At 56.3% G+C, this 20,576-nt stretch overlaps 1 protein-coding gene across 1 annotated transcript; it reads right to left on the minus strand.

Moving 5' to 3' along the window:
- Positions 1–1,259: 1,259 nt before the first annotated feature.
- FGD2 (FYVE, RhoGEF and PH domain containing 2) lies at positions 1,260–19,241 on the minus strand. The gene is made up of 16 exons (XM_004590483.2): positions 19,055–19,241; positions 16,551–16,785; positions 15,091–15,168; positions 14,597–14,745; positions 12,402–12,558; positions 12,164–12,302; positions 11,712–11,770; positions 11,389–11,535; positions 10,534–10,626; positions 6,623–6,702; positions 6,509–6,539; positions 6,039–6,131; positions 5,468–5,599; positions 3,039–3,185; positions 1,919–2,065; positions 1,260–1,578 (listed from the first exon to the last, which is right to left on the minus strand). Exons 1-16 carry the CDS (start codon positions 19,120–19,122, stop codon positions 1,363–1,365), a joined length of 1,971 nt encoding a protein of 656 aa, XP_004590540.2. The 5' UTR covers positions 19,123–19,241; the 3' UTR covers positions 1,260–1,362.
- Positions 19,242–20,576: the final 1,335 nt, after the last annotated feature.

The following is a 20,576-nucleotide window of genomic DNA, read 5'->3' on the forward strand; positions in this document are numbered from 1 at the left end:
TGGGGGGTACCAACACAGAGAGGCTGGACAGGGCTTTCTAAGTGTCCTACAGCTAAGTGGCCTTAGCTGAAAGGCAGACCTGCAGGGCACAGACCCAGCCATTGTAGCCCAGCCTGCAGAAAACAGCCCAGGGGGCCCAGAGGGCCCAGTCCAGGGCAGTGGGAGGCACTGCTACCCCCTGGTGGTCTTTAAGGAAACTGAACAGAGCCACTCCTCCCTCTCTTTACCCACCTCCTTTTCTTCAATCTCTTTCCTCCTCCCTTCTTTCCCCTCTGCTTATCCTGTCACTCTGCTACCCAAGCGAAGAGCTTTGATGGGGGCTTCTGGGCTACAGCACCAGCTGTGTGACCTTGAGTCCTTCACCAAAGCTCTCTGAGCCAATGTCTTCACTGAGAAAGAGGTGATCACAGCTCTCAATGGCAAGATGAAACCATGCACAGAGAGCACCCAGCCTCACGGGTCTTCTACTTATTGCTGCTGTTCTTTGTTGTTATTCCTGAGTCTCGCCATGCCCGGCACTACCAGGGCTTCAGCCTTTCCTTGAGAGCTTGTTTGGAGGTTCTAGCAGGGGAGCGCAGCTGAACTCGTATACCCTTGACCGAAGACCGGTCCTCCTCTAGCGGGGATGGTCGTCCTCTTCGACCGAGCACGCAGCTTCGGGAGGGACGCACATGGAGCGGTGAGGGAGGAAGGGGACACCCGCCTAGCCAGCCAGATCAGCCGAATCAACCCTGGCGATCAATGGGGTGACAGATGTCGCAGCCAGATCGCCCTCACATCCGGCTTCAGCCTTTCCTAGAAGGCTTGTTTTCTTCTTTGTCCCAGGTAACCCAGGTTAGACTTATGCAGAGACTTCTAGAAAAGTCTCCTGCTTCCCCTGCCCCACACCGATTAGGCTAGAAATCTTTGGTGGTGGACACACACATTTGGTCTTTTTAAAATATACATAGCATTAGTGGTTTGAAATTTGTTTATTTGCAAGGCACAGAAAGTTCACTCCCCAAGCATATGCAACGACTCCCAGCTTAGGGCCAAGGCCCAATAGCCTAGAACTCCATCTGGGCCTCCCCCGGGGGGCAGCAGGGAAGACCCAGGGACTTACACCATTGCCTGCTGCCTCCCAGGGAGCACAGGAATGGGAAGCTGGAGTTGGGAGCACAGCCAGGAGTGGAACCCAAACAATGCTGGCCTGAAGTGGCAGCTCTTGGGATTGCCTGTTGCAGTAGCTTCAAAAACTTCCCAGGTGGTGCTAGTGAGCAGCCCCGGAGACCCTAGGCGTCCTAAGGCACGGGACAGAGGACACCTTTGTTCCGGGACCTGGGCATCCTCCGTGGTGAGGAGACAGAGGGCAGGTGTAGTGGCTCAGCTGGACAGTTCCCCGTCATCGGGACCCTGGGGACTCCAGCCCTGGGCCGCACGCTCCATGGCCTTCACCCAGCGGTCTCTCAGCTCCTCGGTGTCAGCCTTGAAGGTGTACAGCTGGCCTGATTGCTGCAGCTGGAAGAGCCTGGGGTCCCCCTGGGGCTCGGCCGTCACTTGGTAGCCCAGCAGTGGGATGGAGGTGTGAGCTCGCATGTCCTGGGGAGGTGGGGTGAGGGCAGTGATGGAGGCGTGAGCCCATGCATGGGGTCAGGGAGCAGTGCCTGCTGACCCTCCACTCAACGCTGTCCACTCAGGGAAACAGCTGTCCATACTGTTGCTCACTCCCAAAGTTCCCATGGAGGAGTACGGGGTGGAAGGGAGACATGGAGAGAGTGGAACAGCTGTGGGCTGGAGTCCTGGCCCAGCTCATGTTGTGGCAGGAGGGTATTCCATCTTCCTGGACCTGAGTTTTCTTCACTGGGACTACCCACCCAACCCCGGACACACACTCACACTGGGAAGGCCCTGGCCAGGGTGAAGCAGGTCGAGGCATTACCTGGGGAGCAGCATAGACATAGAGCACCAGGGGGTCGTCCCGGGGGATGGTGCACCATCCCCGGGGGCCACTCTTGCCCCACTTGTCCCCGCCAAGCTGCAGGAAGCTGCACATCAGACTCTGGCCGGATCCCACCAAAGAGCCTTTCTAGAAGCAGAAGGAGGGGTTGGGTGTGGCCTGGGGGCTTCCACCATCACAGTACTTGTCCCAAGGTCTCAGAAACATCCTGTCATGGACCCGTGGTCCCACAGGTCATGCGGGTTTCCAAGCTGCAACCAAACTTCGGCCAGCTAGCACCTGCAGTGTGGGAGTGCCCTCAGCAGGCAGGTGCAGGGGTGGAGAGATGGGGCTCCTGCCCTGAGAATAAGTCCAGTGAACAGTCCCAGGACTGACTTTCTCCAGGTGCAGGCTGTGTGGCCAAGTGGTCAGGGAGGGCTTGAACTGGCTTTGGGACTGGTAGCTTGGGGAGGACTGGAAAGGGTGAATAACCCCCGACAGGAACCAGCTGGAACCTGGGAGCTGGAACTAGAAGCGGCTGGGGTCCCCTCTGGCTTCCTGGGACAGCAGGAGGCCCCTCTGACCTTTGTGAAAGAGGGGCAGAAGGACCGTGGGAAAGTGTGTCTGGACCAATTAATCTTGCATTTGTGGAACAAAGCTGAATAATGTGGGGAGCTCATGGGAGTGCACCCCAAGGCCCAGCTCCTGGATCTGGTTCCTAACATGTTGTATCATCTTGGCCAAGTCACTCCTCTGGGCCTGGGTATCAGGGGCTAGACCAGGCAGCCTCTGAGTCTCAGCTGCATAGAATGGAGCCTCAGAGTACCCATCTGTCAAATGGGCTCAGTAGCATCAGCTCTTTTCACCCCTGGGACTGTAAGGCATGATGGCTGTACAAGAAGTGTCAAGAGTGGTCATGCCGTCACTGTGTGGGGCATATGGGAAGGGCAAGAGAGCCTGCAGCCATCTGTCTGACAGACCCACCCTGGCAGGGCCTGCACTAGGGGGTTCTAGTGTGTGTTGGGGGTGTCTGTGGGCAGAGGGAAGGTGTGTGCCCCATGGCTTGCTCCCTGGCAGCCGGGGCGGTGCCTGCAGGCCTCCACTGACCCAGGCTGTACCTCACCTCCAGGATGCCTCGCCGCTTGTCCTCCTTGTCACCAGGGAGCACATGTCCCGTGAGGAAGGTGTAACAGTGGAGGCAGACGCGGCTGGGCCTATTGTCATTGTACTTGAGCTCAGCTCTGTAGTCGGAGCACCGGGCACATACCACCTGGTGAGGGGGCAGGGCGGAGGAGAAGGCTGTGGGAGGGGCTGTGGGGGTGCAGGATGTGGGTTCCCGGCAGGGTCAGGGTGTGCATGGACTCATCCCTGCACCAGACTCACCGTCCCCAGGGTCCTCCCTGACCTCCCAGGATCCTGCAGGCCAGCAGGACAGGACACACCCCATGGCCCACAACTCTGGCCCATTGCTGCTAATGTTGTAGCCTCAGAGCCCAGGTGTCCTGTGAGGGGTGGGGAGAGGGCAAGTTTTCTGGCCAGATAGATGCCCCGGAGTATTTATGGGGTGAGCAATGCCCACCCTTGGCCCACCCCAGAAGCTCTCGAAGTGTATAGTGGGTGAAAGAGGAGTATGGAGACCAGAGAGAAACATGGGGCATGGCCAGACAGAGCTAGGGCCAGGGTCGCAGGGAGTAGGGTCTTCACCCTGCAGCAGCGAGTTTGTTGTGAGTCGGCTAACAGCTGCCAGGCCCGGGCTTGCTTCACTCCCGATTCCCAGTCGGCAGACAGGGGACAGAAACTGGGTGCCTGAGCCACCGAAAGCATGACTCAGGGCCCCGGCACGGCGGGCACGGCAGGCGTGGGAAACCCCAGCGCAGGGAGGGGTGGGGTCATAGCCTAGGAGGAGCTGACTTTCACCTTAAAAGGCTTAACAGGTGTGCTTTCATTAGCATATGTTTATGTTCTGCACTGGAAAATGTTCAAATCAAGAGACACATTAGAGGAATGAGAGCCCTCGCCAAAATTCATCAAACATCAGCATTTCTGCCTCATTTGGTTTTTTTTTTCTCTCTCTCTTTCTCTTGGCACACACATGAGTATTTCCAAAAATGTAGGAAAGTGAAATGAAAAGATACATTCATTTTGGCTTAAAACATTCTGAAATCCATGCATCAGATGCATTTTCCATGAACTTGCTGAGTGGTTTCTGAGTAAATGACAACCATCAGGCGCCACACCCTGTGAGATGTCACGGGCACCTGCTAAGGACCAGGGCTTTCTCCTGCCTCACCACACGGTCAGGGTCACGGGCAGGATATTCATCACCATTGCGAACTTATTGTTGTCTATCTCAGATTGAACATTGAGCTTCCCTTCATGGTCTCAGTGATGACCTTGGGGCTTCTTAACTCCACCCCCAAATTGAGCATTTCATCCAGAGAGCGCATGTCCTCCTCTGTGCCTCCTGTACCAGTCACCGATTTAAGTGACTTTGGAGGAGCCACTGATGCGGCAAGTGTGGATGGCTACCGGACATGAGTCACTGAGAACAGCAGCCATGACCCAGGGGCTTTCTGTTGGGTTCTAGGTGCAGCTCCTCCCATGCCCCTGAGTGCAGGTGTAGCATGGGTCTAAGGCACCAACCCTTGTTTGCGCCAGCTGCAGTTTAAAGCCTTTTGGGGACATTTCCCTGACTGACCCCAACCTATCCCACTGGACTCCACAAGTGGGCGTGCAAAATGCTTCTGTCTACAGAGTACGTTGTGTGTGCGTGCATGTGTGCCTATGTGTGGTCGACAGGCAGCCGCTCAGGTGCAGCGAGCAGGTGGGTCAAGAGCAAAGCAAGCGCTGCCTCTAAAAGGGTCTGGCTGATGAGTGGTGGTGGCAGGGGGGGACATTCGGTCTTCCAGGAGATGGGGAGATGGGAGGTGCCCCTGCAGGGTGGCCCTGCCCTTGACAAAGAGGAAAGCAATGAAGAAAGGGAGGAAGGAAGACAGAAGCTTTTTGTTAATTCCTCACAGCCACCCCTGAGGGAGGTATAATCCCAGTGGCTTGAGTGAGGGGTGGCGGACAGGATGAGCAACAAGCATGCTGAGGCCATGTCAGAGCAGGAAGAGACAGTTAGTCCAGGTCAACAGAAAAGGGAGGATGAGGGGCAGGGTGAGGTGGAGGGGGCAAGGCCCGATGCCCCCAGACTGACACTGGACATACTTCCCTAGCTCCGGCACTGAAACCTTGGGGAATGGGAAAACAAGAGCAGGCAAATGACTACTGGGCAAGTCGTCTGGCCTCTCCCAGACTCATTCTGCCGCCTGTGAAATGGGAGTGTGTTGTGAGGGGGGGGCCCACTGAGACCAGCCTGGCTCCTGGGATGCCATGGTTGAGGTCAGGAAGGAGACAGGCAAGGCTGGATCGTGGGTGGGAGGCCTGGGTGGGGCAGGTGGAGGCCCAGATGGATGGGTGGTGGGGGGAGGAGGCCTGGGTGGGGCAGGTGGAGGCCGATGTGGATGGGGGCGAGCAGGCAGGGGCCCAGCCCCCGGTGGGAGCACTCACATAGCCACAGGCACGGCAGTGGTGGCGGCGGCGCGTGAGGGCGGTGAAGGGCTCCCGGCAGCGCATGCACATGGTCACCATCTTGTCCCGGACCCACTGGGGCGCACGGAGACCCAGCTCCTCAGACTGTAGCTGTGGAATAGGACGAGTCGGCCAGGGTCTGGATCCCTCTCCCGCCCGCGCCCTCCGCATGGCCCATTTACTCTCCGTGGGGGCCTGTGTGCCAAGCTCCTCGGGATCTTCTCAGAGAACCAAGGAAGACTGCGTGCTGGGTCAGCTAACCACTTTACAGGGAGCAAACGGGGCCTAGAGAGGCCAGGGACTCCGCAGAGCAGCCGGCCAGCAGAGGGCACAGCTCTGCCCTGCGCAACCGACTGGCTGCCCTGAACCTGCTGTTGTGAACCCCGAAGTTGCCCCGCCGCCCCACCTCAAGGGTGCTGCACAGGGAGCCTCCCCAGGGAAGTGTCCCAGGATGGAGAAATCTCTGCCCCATTCCCAACCCGACACTGTTGTATGCCACCTCCTGTCTCTCCTTGCTGGCTTGTGCTGAGCAGAGCTGAGCTCCATATACCTCTGGCTCGGGGGGGTTGCCCTCAGGTCCCTGGATCGCAGCCTTGAAGGTTTCATTGCGTTTTTCGATTTGGTCCACAGCTGCCTGGCAGGCCTGCAGTGATGGGAAGGAGGGAGCAGACGTGTGCTTATCTGCCCATCTGCCTTCACATTCCATAAACACCCTGAGAAGCCCTGGATGCCAAGCCTACGTGGGCACTCAGCCCCAGAGGACAGACGTATAAACTGAGGCTCAGGGAGGGTCAGTGGCTCGTCCCAGGCTACCTAGCATCTAGTTCCAGATGCAGAACAACTCCTTAGGAAGAGTAGGGGACACCTGGACATGTCCGGGTGTGGGGTGTGCACCTGCATATACAGATACACACGCACACACCTGCACACACAGATACACACACATGCACATACATGCACATACCTGCCCTCCCTCCCCCTCAACCCCAGCAGGCCTGAAGCCCTGGCACCTCCCCATACCTGTATCCAGGACATCATTTCCTCCTGGGACCTGCTCAGAAAGCAACACAGCTGCTGAGGGGCAGGCCCTTCCCAGTCTCCCACCTCCCCCACTTGCTCCTCGCCTTTCCTTACCCAGCTTGCAGCTCCAGGGTGCGCTGCTTCCCGGACACCAGGAAGGAGTGTGGGAACTCGGCATCCGGCAGTGCCCGCACCTGCAGGCCAGGGCACAGGCTGTGAGCTCAGGCATGTCAGAGCTTCGTGGCTCTGCTGTAGTGCCCAAGGCTTGGTCACTTGCCTCCCTGAATCTGGATTTTTGTAAAAATGTATTTATTGTAAAAAGCAGAGCAACAGGCAGACTGGAAGAGGGGCAGAGAATCTTCATCCACTTCTTCACTCCCCTCATGATGGCAACTGCTGAGACTAAATCAGGAACTCCATCCCAGTCTTTGTTCACTGCCTCCCGGGGGCTAGATCGGAAGCAGAGCAGCTGGGACTTGAACTGGTGCCCATATGGGATGCTGGCACCACAGCACCCTTCCTGATCCCACTGGACTGTGTAGAGGTACCCGCGACGGGGCGTTGCTGTCAGCAAGTGGATTGGTGGCTGTTTAGCAACAGCCAAAGGCAGGGGTGGCAAGGAGAGGGAAAAAGCCTGAAGTCCAGGCACAAGAAGACAGACGATGCTTCAGATGGAAAAGGAGGAGCTGAGGGAGCACCTGCCCAGCGTGTTCAGGAAGCCCTGGCCAGGAAAGGCCTCTGACTCTCCACCACGCCCACTCTCAATCACTCTGGCAGGTCTGGTCAACTCAGTTTCTTGCTCATCACCTCCCTGGTCTTTGTGCTAATTAGAACACCCTTTACTGACATCTGTTGGCCAACTGGTGTAATATGCAGATGCTGCTGGGAACAAGACGCTTGACTGCCATCTGCCGGGCAAGTCTCACTAGAAAGGTATCATGCCCAATGCCGCATTCCTGCTGGCTAATCTGCAGGCTGCTGCAGAGGGCGCCCTCTGAGAGAAGGTATCTTCGTGCAGTGCACAGCCTGCCCTGGCAGCTGTTGAAAATGAGGCCCTCCTGACCCCAGGAAAGTAGTCCTGGAGGAGGGAGAGTGTCAAAGACCAAGCAAGTCTCCAACCTTGAGACTCAGAAAATGGTTCCTACACAGACACGGCTCTGCACCTGCCAAGCTCATGTCATCCAGAAGAGGGTGCTGTGCCCTTGCTGGAGACTGGCCTGAATCTGCCCATCCTGCCCTAGGCTGGCCCCTTCTTCATGCCTCCATCTGCCTTTCTCAGGGTCACGTGACCAGAACCCCACGCACCAGCTGCCACATGCTCTGGTCCCTGAGACTCTCTCACAACTTCAGGGCAGAAAGCTGACTACCCCAGGTTGAGGAAGCACGCTCCTCAAAGACCCTGGTCAGCTCAGACATGGCAGGGAGAAGGGACTGTGTCCTTCTGCTAGCCTTCATCACCCTTAGCCTGCACCTGACCCCAGGCAACCTCAGTCATAGTAGGAGTGAGATGCTCCCAGAAGTCACAGTAGGGAGTGTCTTGGCTCAGCTGCAGCCTGAAGCTGGACAGGAGGACAGGAAGAGCCAAGACAGGTCAGAGGCTAGCTGCTTCTGGAGGAGGTGGGGAGGGACACAGCAGGGCGCAGGAACTGTTCAAGCTGGGTGGCGCTGTGGCTCTGTGGGTGAAGCTGCCCCCTGTGATGCCAACATCCCATATCAGAGCATTTGTTTGAGTTCTGACTGCTCTGCTTTGCACCCAGCTCCCTGCTGATGCAACTGAAAAGGCAGCAGCTTGGGCTGCTGATGGCTTGGGCTCCTGATGCTCAGGTGGGAGACCAAGACCACACATTCCCTGCTCTTGGCTTTGGCTGTGGTAGCCATCTGGGAGTGAATGAGCAGATGGCAATCTCTCTCTGCGTCTTTTCCTCTCCCTGTGTGTCTCTCCCTCTCGTCTCTGTAACTATGCCTTCCAAATGACTAAAATAAATCCTTACAAATGAGAAAGAAGGTTCCTCTGCCACAGCCCCTACTGCACACAAAGCCCGCCACAGCTCTGGGCTCCTGGCTACAGCGCTAACAGGAGGTCTCACAGCAGGGTGATGGCCACAGTGGTTGTGCAACACTTGTGACCCCTCTGAGCCAATTACTTAACCTGGAAAGGGCCTTGGTTTTCACAATTCTTTTTAAGATTTTATTTATTTGTTAATTTTCAAGGCAAAGTTTACAGAAAGAGACAGAAACACAGAGAGAAGCAGAGGTTTGATATCGGCTGGTTTACTCCCCAAAGCCGGGATGGTCTGAAGCCAGGAACTCCTTCCAGGCCTCCCACATGGGTGTAGAGCCCAATTACCTGAGCCACCACCACTGCTTTCTGGTGTCTGTATTGGCAGGCAGCAGGAAATGGAGGCTGGAACTGGGAATTAAAACCAGACACGCCAATATGGGACATGGGTGTCTTCACTAGTGGGTCAAACACCTAGCCCCTATCAATTTAAAAAATAATTTATGGGGTAAATTTAAAAAGTAATTTACTGGTGCGGTAGCCTAGTAGATAAGATCTTATCTTGCAAGCGCAGGGATCCCATATGGGCGCCAGTTTGTATCCCAGCTGTTTCACTTCCCATCCAGCTCCCTGCTTGTGGCCTGGGAAAGCAGTGGAGAATGGCCCAGGGCCTTGGGACCCTGCACCCGCATGGGAGACCTAGAAGATCGGCTCAGCTCCAGCCATTGTGGCCACTTGGGGAGTGAGTCAGCAGATGCAAGATCTTTGTCTCTTCTCTCTGTAAATATGACTTTTCAATAAAAATAACTAAATCTTAAAAAATAATATATTTAATTGAAAGGGAAGTGGGGGAAGAGAGAGGAGGGAGAGTGCTTCCATCTGCTGGTTATTCCCCCAAGTGATCAGAGCAGCTGGTTCAAGCCAGTCCAAAGCCAAGAGCCAGGAACTCCATCCTGGTCTCCCTACAGGTGGCAGGGACCCAAGCACTCGGGCCATCATGTGCTGCCTCCCCAATCACACTGGCTGAGCAGAGGCCGAGCCCCTGGGACTCCAGCGCTTCACATGGGATACCAACTCTGCAAGCAGTGGCAGCTTACCCCACTGTGCCACAGCATCAGCCCTTGCCCCCGACCCCATGCATTTTTTAAAAACGGTGTTAACCGTCAGGACAGTCACACACAGGCTGACTGTGCCAGACTGTGCCCTTCAGCCTCATCTGCAGCACTGACGGCTGATAACAGCCAAGCCCTCACCAGGCACATCACTGGCACACACACGAAGGGGCACTCTGCCGCCAGTCCAGAGACAGCAGGTGTTGAGGGGCTAAGAAAGGCAGCCAAGCCACTGTCCCATGGAAACAAAATAATTACAGCAACATATTTGCATAGGCAAACAGTGCCTCTGGCCCTACAGGAAGTCAGGGCTGCCTCCAGGAAGGGGAGGCCAGACCCACGGCAGCAGCAACCTCTTCAGGAAGTTCATGGCAAGGCCCCGCGTGGTAGCCTAGCAGTTAAAGTCCTCACTTGCCTGCCCTGGGATCCCATATGGGTGCCGGTTCTAATCCTGGCAGCCCCCCTTCCCATGCAGCTCCCTGCTTGTGGCCTGGGAAAGCAGTCAAGGATGGCCCAAAGCCTTGGGACCCTGCACCCGCATGGGAGATCTGGAAGAAGCTCCTGGCTCCTGGCTTCGGATCAGCACAGCTCTGACTGTTGTGGCTGCTTGGGGAGTGAATCAACGGATGGAAGATTTTCCTCTCTGTCTCTCCTCCTCTCTGTATAATATGGCTTTCCAATAAAAATAAAATAAATCTTTAAAAGTTCATGATAGATAGAAGTACAAGATGAGGTTTATTCTGGCACAATACATTTTGAAATCCATGTCTGGTTTTCTTATAATACACATTTTCTGTGAGCTCTTAGGAATTCCCTTGAATTTCAAAATTGTTTGCACCAAGATAAAGGTATCTTAATTCTGTTTCTCGGGAAGTTTTTGAAGGATCCTCATATATTTTTTATAGGCCTCTCACCTTCATCCCAGTCACGTCGATGCGAGTCCTCACTTGGAACTGGGCGCCCACCTGGATGACTTTGGGCACGCAGTACAGTAGCATGTTGTTGAACTGCAAGAGACATGGGTGGGTGCAGGGCCTGAGTGTGGTGCCTGGCTAGGTGGGCAGGACGGAAGAGGGGCTTCCCTTGTAAGCCCCGCCCTTCTCTGCTGGCCCCTGGGGTGACAGGGATAATGAGGCAGGAGGAGATAAAAAGGGGTTGTCTGCCGCGTGGGAGACCCGGAAGAGGTTCCAGGTTCCCGGCATCGGATCGGCGCGCACCTGCCGTTGCGGCTCACTTGGGGAGTGAATCATCGGACAGAAAATCTTCCTCTCTGTCTCTCTTCCTCTCTCTGTATATCTGACTTTGTAATAAAAATAAATCTTTAAAAAAAAAGGGGGGGTTGTCTGACCCTCCCCACCCGCACCCCACCAGGATGTATGCCAAAGGACAAGCCCAGCCCACCCGTGGCTCTCAAGGGAAAAGATGGCCCTCATCTCCAGGGCCAGGTGAGCAAGAACCATCTTTCCAGATCTCGGGAGACTGCCCTGGCACCTTCAGTGCCAAGCAAGGGCAGTTTTTCCTGGGAGCTAACCTAATTCCCACCTGCCATGTACTCCCAGTGCACACGTTGGCATTCCAGGCTTGGGAACCAGGCACACTGGGCTCCCAGGGTGCGCCTGGGAATTCTGTGAGTTGGAAATGGCCAAGGCCTGGAGGCAGCAGGTGACTTTGTCCCAGGTCACCTGGGAACCACAACTGAGCATCCCGGAGAGGCAGTGCCAAATAGGGACCAGGGTGGCATGAAGTGACCCCCTCCCAGCACTCCTTACCAAGAACAGGTAACGCTCCATGGGGTCGCTGCGGCGGAAGGAGATCTTGTGCACGGGACCCTCCCGGAGCAACTCGTTGGACGGGTCCACGATGTCGTCCTCCAGGCCCAGGCGCTGGTATACCTCCCACAGGTCCTGCAGGCGCTCCTGGAAACCGCAGCACACCCTCAGCCAAGGCAGGCCCCACCCACGCCCGCCTGCCTGTTTGGGGAGGTCACAGGGTCTGAGTGTAGTGCCTGGCTGGGTGGGCAGGATGGAAGAGGAGCTTCGTGGGGTGAGGGGAGGGCAGGTGTATTGGGGGCGGGGTGGGAGAACCGGCTTACCATCTCAGCGATGGCCGCGTTAGAGTGCTGAGCCGCTGAGAAGATCACTCCCAGCGCCTCTGAGGACCGGGCAGAGGCAGAGTCAGCCTGAGGGTCGTGGAGACTGAAACCAAGCGGGCCCCAGGTAGTGCAGCCAGCACTTGGGCGGTCTGGGCTGCCCAGGCTGGGAGGCAGCAAACAGGCATTGGGCAGGCCCTGTGATGCCCACTGCTCCCTTGAACCATGGCTAAACCTGCAGGGGGCTGTGAGAGGAGCACAGGTATGGGTTCAAATCCTAGCTCTGCTCCTTCCTGACTGCGTGACCTCTCTGGGCCTTGGCCCTCTTATCACAGATAAAGGTATGGATAGGGTCGCGGTCGTGGTAATGACTGATGGTGATTCCGACAGGTTCTTCTTAACAACCTGGGGCTGGGTGATGGGGTCCTCCCCAATCCCCAGGGGTGCCTGCTCACTCTGGGCGTCAGCCCGGTCCGGGGCCTGGGCTGGCAGCTTCTGGATGTAGTCTTTGAGCAGCAGCTCGTAGCGTGGGATTCTCTGCACAGGTTCCAGCATGTGGTGCTGCAGGGTCAGGTTGGCTGAGGCCTCACTGCTCTTGGGGAGGGGGAGCAGGGGGTGTGGTTGGAGGTGAGAGTTGGGGCTGGGGGGCTTGTCCGTTGGGCTTGGGAGAAGCCTAGGTCACCCTGCCCTCACCTGGATGCGGACGATCACCTCCTGGAAAGGTGGAGATTTGTCCATCCACGTGGCCAGGAGCTCTGCTGCACGCTCAAAGTTCTTGACATACTCACTGTACATCTTGAGGAATGGGGCTAGTTTCTGGATGATGTCACCGATGCAGGGGGTGGCCTTCCTGCAGTGGGGTGGAGTGAGGGCAGACAGATGGACACTGGGACTTCCCTCAACCTGCTGTCCTGCCTTAGGGCCCAACCAGACCTCTCCTCCCCTAGAATTCCTGAAAATAGTCTTTCCACTGCACCTTCGGATACAGGCATGACAGGATACATGCGCTTCATCTCCCCTGTTAGATTCAAAGGCCCCTGTAGTTGGACAGGCCCTTGTCCTCCTACCCAGGCCCGGCCGAGTGACTTGGCAGCTGTGGGATGCTTTCATTGGGTGACAGTGGTAGAGGTCACCTTGGCAGGTGCGCCCCATCCTGTCTCATTCTCTCAGCCCTGCAGGAGGGGACTGCGGCCAGACCAGGTGGGGTGGAGGTGTCCTTGGGCAGCCTGTAGTGAGATCTGAGGACTCGGTGTGAGGCTGCAGGAGCAGAGCCGTGAGGAGCCGAGGCCTCCCCAGCACCTTCTCTCAGCCTCTCTACCGTGATTTTCTCACCCGAAAAAAATGAGCATGACAGCAGCTGAGCTCACAAGATTGATGCTCATTTTTGTTTTGCTTTTTTTTTTTAAGATTTATTTTATTTTTATTGGAAAGTCAGATATACAGAAGGGAGGAGAGACAGAGAGGAAGATCTTCCATCCGATGATTCACTCCCCCAAGTGACCGCAACAGCTGGTGCTGTGCTGATCTGGACCCAGGAGCCAGGAACCTCCTCCAGGTCTCCCACGTGGGTGCAGGGTCCCAAGGCTTTGGGCCGTCCTTGACTGCCTTCCCAGGCCACAAGCAGGGAGCTGGATGGGAAGTGGAACTACCGGGACTAGAACTGGTACCCATATGGGATCCCAGGGCGCGTTCAAGGTGAGAACTTTAACTGCTAGGCCACCGCGCCAGGCTCTTTGTTTTGCTTTTACATGATTATGAGGGCTGGCCTGCTGTGTAACATATGAAGCTGCTGCCTGTGATGCCAGCAACCTATCTGAGTACTCATTTGTATCTCTGCTGCTCCACTTCTGATCCAGCTGCCTGCTAATGTGTCTGGGAAAAGCAGCAGAGGTGGCCTAAATGCTTGGGCCCCTGCTACCCATGAGGGGAACAAGAGGAGGCTCCTGGTTGGCCTAACCCTGGCCGCTGCAGCCATTTGGGGAGTGAACCAGCAGATGGAAGATTCTCTCCATTGCCCCCTGTTTCTCTATCAGTCTGCCTTTCAAATAATAAAAATTATTGTGAAGATGTTAAGAAAGCATAAAGTAAAAAGAGTATAACAGCAGATCTCTGCATCTTTCACTGGGTTTAATAACCACCAATACCAGGGCAGATGCTGTGGTGTGCCTGGTAAAGCTGCTTCTGCAGCGCTGGCATCCTGCATGCATCCCAGCAATTGTTCTGGGAGAGCAGCAGAGGATGGTCCACATGCTTGGGCCCCTGCACTCAGTGGGGGACCCGGAGGAGGCTTCTGGCTCCCAGCTTCAGACTGACTCAGCTCCAGCCATTGTGGTCAATGAACCAGTGGATGGAAGATTTCCTCTCTCTCTTAGTAATTCTGACTTTCAAGTAAGTTAATAAATCCTTTTTTAAATTACCACTGTTGTGCTTTGCCAAAGAGCTTTAAAGGATGTCCTAGACACCATAGCATTTATTTGGCAAAACATATATATGGAGAGAGAGAGAAACTGCTTTCACACCCAAATGTATTGGCGGTCATCTCTGGAAACAAATCAGATTCCCTGTGTAACCACAATGTTACTGTCATGTGGTGGGCAGAGCTGATGCTGGAGTGAGTTCATTGAGGGCAATCAAGTTCAAGGCTAAGCATGCAAGATACCGTCAGTCAGCTCTAGTGGTATCCCATGAAGACCTGGCCCAGCTATCCCCAGGACACATACACGTGCTGAACAGGACCCATGCCTCTCTCTGTGGGAAGGCCCAAGCCCCAGTGGGCAGAGGGCCCTGGCCACACAACAAAGGCAATTGCCCAGCAGACAGAACTCAGTGCCCCAAGGGCTGCTTCCCCTGACTCATCCCCACCCTGCCCAAGCCACGGAGGGGCTCACCAGTTGTCCAGGCGCCGCTGCAGCTCTGGGAGGAAAAACTGGGCATGGAACTGGTGTATGGAAGAGATGTTAGAGAAGATGAGCCGGACCACGTCCTCGGGGAAGGCCTTGCTGCTGCGGGCCTCTCTCAGTAGTTCCTGGAAGAACACCTGCAGCCACCCCACGCCACAGGATCACCCAGCACCCAGGGGGCAGCCAGTCCCCTTCAGCCCACAGGATGCTTTCCCCACCTACGTCTCGCAGCATCCTCTCAACAACCCAGGCCCAGGGAGGATGGGAAACCCCTATGCTGGCCCTCTTTACAGATGGACAAGCTGGGACTCAGCCAAAAGGAGGGAGTTGGTGAGGGTTTTGGGGCTTCATCAGGCTGATGTGCAGGGACTTGACCCTTTTGGCGCTCAGCTCGCTGATGTGAGCAGGATGTCGGGAATGAGCAGCTTGTGGGAACACTGCTGCACGTGTGGGCCTGGCCCAGGAACATCCAGGCCACTGACCTGGTCCAGGAGGTGCAGCCGGGCCACGTATGCCTGTTCTGTCTCCAGTAGCTCCTGGACAATCCTCTTCTCAGGCTCCTGTAGCAGGGGGTGGAGGAGACAGATAAGGGGAGGACCACCAATTGTATGCCCACCTCCTGGTATTCATGCCCTTGTAGCATATCTGGGTGGACTCTGGGGTGGCATGAGGAATGTTATGTCGTGCCCAGTCTTAGGCCTTAGCCTCAGGGGGCCTGGGAGCTTCCACCTGTGCTCATTGGTGGCAGGGAGCCATTCGATCAAGCTGATCATCATGGAGCAGGGACTCAGGAGAGTGCCAGGCTCCCAGGGGCAACAAAGTGTCCCAACAGCCCAGCCTTCTCTGTGCCTGCCTTGGTCCTGGAATGTTAGGTCAAGCTATTGTAGACACCCCAGCCACACCCATAGTCAGGCTGTAGCCCCATAAAAGACCCTATTATTGGCTGAGATGCATGCTCCCACCAAATCCACATATTGACGGGGCCTATTAGGAGTTCATTAGGAGGTCCCAGCAGTGGGGCCCAGAAGGAATAGAACAGGTGTGGTGGTGAGAAGAGCAGGTGGCAGCAGGAAATGCGTGCGTGCAGGTAGAGGCCATGGGAGGACACAGCCAGAGGCTGGCCAGCTGCAAGCAAGGGACAGGGGACAAGGGCCACTGGAGAAAACCAGCCTGTGGCACCATGACCTTCCACCAGCAGCCTTCAGAGAATTGGGAACATGGGTTTTGCTACAGCGCCAAGCAGTGTCCCACAGACCCCTGGTCAGGCCAGTAGGACACATGTCCAGCACCAACCCCCATTAGCCTGGCACTTCCACAAGGTGTAACTGTCATGTGTGGCCAGCACATTGTTGGGTGGAGTGTGAAGTTGCTAGGGTCACTAGGACATACTCTCAGGATCAGTGTACCCCTAAAACCAAACAAGTAACTGAGGCACAACAGGGTTGGGGTGACTCGCCTGGAGTCACATAGTCAGCAAGCAGAGGGGATGGGCTGGGCACCGGGGAGTGCAGGACCTTGCCTTTTGACCCCTTGAACATGACACAAGCAGCAATACACCCAGAAGCAGAAAAACCAAGCTCAAGTGTAAGGGAAGGGCAGAAGCCCTCAGAAAGCCTGGTTCTAGTTCAGCACTGGGGTCTCTGGCGGGCAAACTTAGGCCATGCCCAGGAAGGCTCCCGGTGCACAAGATGGAGGCCCTGTGGCAGCCTTGAAGGTGCAGCATAAGCTGACTCTGCTAGTCTGGGCCCCTCCTCCAGGAAGAGAGGTGAAATCAAGCAGCAAGCCTTCCCCCAGAGGTGGTGGTCAGTTGACCTCTGCTTGCACTGGGGGAACTGCTGGCTCTGGTTTGGGGGAGGCCAGGGGAGAGCCTCCCGCTACCCTGGGCTACTCCCCTCCCTCCCAGGCTGTGCCCTGCACTCCCCCCACCCACAGCTGCTCCCACCTGTGGTTCTGACGAAGGGCAGCTCCCAGGTTGGCAAGATTTCCTCCAGGCCCTTCCAGACAGCTTGTTCTTCAAGGAGTTCAGGTACCTCCTGCTGACAGTCCTGGGCCCTGATGCTGCCAGGGCCTCCTCCACATCTGGCCTCTCCCATGGCCCTGGGAGCTGGGGAGGCCTGCACGCAGTGTGGGGATGCACCTCTTCCTGCTGGTGGTCTCTGGGCCCTGTTGCAGGGGTCCTGACAGAACAGAGCATTGGGGGAAGGGGGCTCCTGTTTGGAGACCAGGGAGGGTGGTGGTGTGTCCCTGGGGGCTGGGAGATGGCCGTGCAACAGCTCCCCACACCTCGAGGCCTGACTTTCTGCAGACCCTTGCTCGGTTGGACTCCCACTTCCCTTCCCACAAAGTCCCTGGAGGAACCTCAGGGCTCAAAATGAGTCAGTGGGACCATGCTGTATTTGGTGCGGAACCATAAACTTCCCTGTTTAAGATGTAGCTACTTCCACGAACCCCACAGAGGTCTCTAAATGTGCCCCAGATCACCCCCACCCTGCCACCTCACCCCTAATTTTAGTTTTTGCACAGGTAACCGATTCATGCAGGGAAGCTGGGAGCCTGGAACGATCTAGAGTGAGAGCAAGACTGCTGAAGCTGGGCTTCTTGGCTGGGAGTGGAGAGTTGTTGCTATGCCAGGGATGGGGCTTCCCAGGGCAGCTTTGTCAGGGGGTCTGCAGACCACTTCGAGCCTCTGGACAACAGAGGTCGCCATCCTGCCTTCAGACCCCTTCTCTGGTCCCAGCCCAGTACCGTTGCTGTGTCCAGTCAGTGGGCTGTGGCTTGTTCCCTTTGCTGTGCCAAAGCCTGTGGTGACAGCCTAGGACAGGCCTCCTAGGGGAAACGGGGAAGGAAGGCAGACAGCTATCTGCATTCCGAGGCTCAGAGGGAGCGGTGTCCGTGGCCCCCACTTTGCAGCTAGGGAAGCAGGTTCGGGGGAGGTTGAGTGTACTGCAGCATTGAAGCCACGGAGTTAGGATTCAGATCAGCCTGCTTGGTCCAAATGCCTTCCCCCTAGACTGTCCCATCTCCATTGGAGTATAAACAAGTCCAGGGGTTCACATGACCTGCCAGGAGACACACAGCGGGCTCCACAGGAGACAGCCTGGACTTCCCAGCCCAGCGCCTCTCACAGCTTGCCCTGCCCTCTGCAGCACTCCAGTGCCTGTTTCTTCAGCACAAGAGTATGTGGCACCTCAGGAGAGCTCGCTCTTGGTTTTCTCTTCTGTGATGACTTCAGCTTCTGCATTTCTCTCCACGTGCCCAGGCCAGCTTCTGTTTCCTCTTCCTGCCCTAGTTTCGGATCAGCTAAGGCCCCGGAGGGCTCACGAGGGAACCAGGCCAAGGCTTTTGACCCGCAGCTCCCTAGTCGGTGAGCCAGCTCCAACCCCTCCTGCAGGCATCACCTGCTCTGAGCCCACGCTGGCCAAAGGGCTGCCCTCTTCCTGTGAGGGTGTCACCTGGACAGAGTGCAGGATGAAATAGGCTGACCACAAGAATGTCCACCCCACATCTGGAGCTGGCTCAGGTGGTACTAGGGCCTGTCTCCCAAGGGGCCTTAGGCCACAAAGGCCACTTCTAGGAGCTGTCCTCGATGCTGAGTGGAGAGTTGTTGCTATGCTCACTGCAAGTGTATGGCAGTTCAGCTGCTGGCTCTGCCCCCCTTATCTCATCGTGCAGATGAAGTTCCCGAAAGTTCTCCCAGATATGCCTCCATGGGTGACTGTCTTTCTCTCAGTCTGTTTCTCAAAACCCCCATACCTGTGCCGAGTTCTTAGCATAGTCCCAACTCAAGATATGGCTGTGCCATCACTGCCTGACCCAGCCCCACCCAGCCTGCTCCCCCATACCCACATGGCTTCCTCACCTGTCTCTCTGTCCCCACTTCTCCACTTCCTCATCTCTAAGATGGGAGTGGAGACCAGGTGTGGCCCCACTGGGGTCTGAGGGCAATGATGCCATGAGCTTGGATCAATGGCCCATGGACAGTGCCTATGCCTCCTGGTTTGCCCCATCTCTTCCCAGTTTCCTCTGCTACCCTCTTTTTGCTAATGATATTGATTTTAAGTTTGAGTCAGGCACTGATTTAAGTGGTGAATTACATGGCCAGCCTGCCCACAGGGAGTCAGAGCTTGGTTAAGTTTTAGCTGGTGATCCTGTGAGGGGCTGGAGGAGCTAAGGAGGGCCCCCAAACCTAGCCTGGGTTGGGCCCAAGCTTGCTCACCACTGCATGCGTGCATGGACTGTGTCGAGCAAGACCTCACACACACACCCAGTGCCCTCCGGCTCTCTGAGGCATCCGTGACCAAGGCATGTGGGTACAACCACCAGATACTTGCTGTCTGGGGGCCAAGATGGCCTTGGACCTGATCCCATGTTTTGCTCCAGGGGACCTCTGGAAAGGGAATTAAAGGTGCTATCCATCTACCGCTTCCCACCACAGCCACCCAGTACCTGCTGTGCTCGAACACCGTCACCAGGCTGGACATAGAAGTCAGCTCCTCTTCCCTTGCCCCCTCCATGCTGCAGGCCCACACAGCAGTTCTCAGCTACCCCTGGAGCAGAGAGGACAGCCTGCAGTCAGCATGCTCAGTCACTCAAGACACCCTGGAATCCACTCCCATCTTTCCTGTGGCTCTGGAGGCTCTAGAGAGAAGGAGGAAGTGGCCTGGGAGTCAGCCCCACAGGGAAACAGTCTTGTCCCCACAGGGGGTGGAGCCTGTTCAAGCCCCACCCCTCCTTCATTGGTCTGGGCACACCTGCCACTCCAGTAGCCTCCCCGCCATCCAGCACCAAGGATCCAGGCTCCTGGGAACAACCTGGCCAGAGGAAGTTCTGGAGCCACGTTCTTGGCCTGGGAGGCTCAGCCCAGCCCCACGCTGTCCCTCACGTGGAGCATTGGCCTGCCCTTGATCCCTTTCTCGTTAAGCTTCAGTTCTACATTGGCCCCTGCTCAGGCTGCAGGAGCAGTTTGCTTTTGTCACAAATAGATCACGAACCTGCAAAGGGCTGGCAAGGAGGGGCACTTCAGTTTCCCACTTCCCCACGTGGGTGCTCAGTTCAGGGTTTGCTGTCTTCCCCTCACAGCCCCAGGGGAGTACAGCTTCCTCCTGAAACACCCATGGTCACAGAGCTAGCGCACTCTCTTTGCATGGCTTCTTTTCTTTTTGAAAGGGTTTATTTTATTTATTTGAAAGACCAAGTTATAGATATATATAGATACCTTCCATTTGCTGGTTCACTCCCCAGTTGGATGCAGCAGGCTGGACCAGGCTGAAACCAGGAGTCAGGAGCTCCTTCTGGGTTGCCCGTGTGGGCGCAGGAGCCTAATCACTTGTGCTGTACTAGGCTAATTTCCCAGGTGCATTAGCAGGGAGCTGGATTGGAAGTGGAGCAGTAGGACTTGAACCGGTGACCATATGGGATGGCAGTATACTAAAGGTGATAGCTTAACCCGTCATCCCCAGGACCTATTATTTCAGTCCATAACAACTACGTGAGGTGCACAGAGGAACAGAGAGGTGAGGCAACTCTCTGTTCAACCCAGGAAGAACACAAGAGAGAGAAGACAGATCTCCAAGGCGTAGCTGAGTGTCCTGTGCTTCCAGCAAAGATCAGCTGGGACCTCTCCATCCTCATGAATCCCTGCTTCCATCAGGCAGACAGGCAGGGCAGATGTCCAGCGTCCCTTAGGCACCCAAACCTTCTAGAACAAAGGGCCCTGCCTCTGTTTCCTACCTTCTGCGGGGCCCTCCCCTGGATGCCGACACCGCTCCTCTTGAGCCAGAGCCTTCCACTGAGATGAGTCTTTGTCCTGGAGCGTGGGGCGTTTGTCATCATGGTCTCCGCAGTGCCTGGCACAGCCTTACTGTGAATTCCGCAGCCTCACATGGCTGGCCACTGTGCCTGCCCAGGCCTACGCCCCCGCAGCCTCCCCCACCAGATACTCACCCCTCCCTAGTCCTCCCCCTCACTG

Source organism: Ochotona princeps, chromosome 1 (assembly GCF_030435755.1).
Source record: "Ochotona princeps isolate mOchPri1 chromosome 1, mOchPri1.hap1, whole genome shotgun sequence".
Taxonomy (NCBI): Eukaryota; Metazoa; Chordata; class Mammalia; order Lagomorpha; family Ochotonidae; genus Ochotona; species Ochotona princeps.

What these genes read in the sequence shown, in the direction of transcription:
- FGD2 (XM_004590483.2), bottom strand. Translation starts at nt 19,122, where the DNA reads ATGGAGGGGGCAAGGGAAGAGGAGCTGACTTCTATGTCCAGCCTGGTG. An exon ending in GCCCTTCGTCAGAACCACAG is followed by an intron (nt 15,169 to 16,550) that starts GTGGGAGCAGCT and finishes CCCCTGCTACAG; the next exon opens with GAGCCTGAGAAGAGGATTGT. An exon ending in GCAACCCCCCCGAGCCAGAG is followed by an intron (nt 5,600 to 6,038) that starts GTATATGGAGCT and finishes CCTATTCCACAG; the next exon opens with CTACAGTCTGAGGAGCTGGG.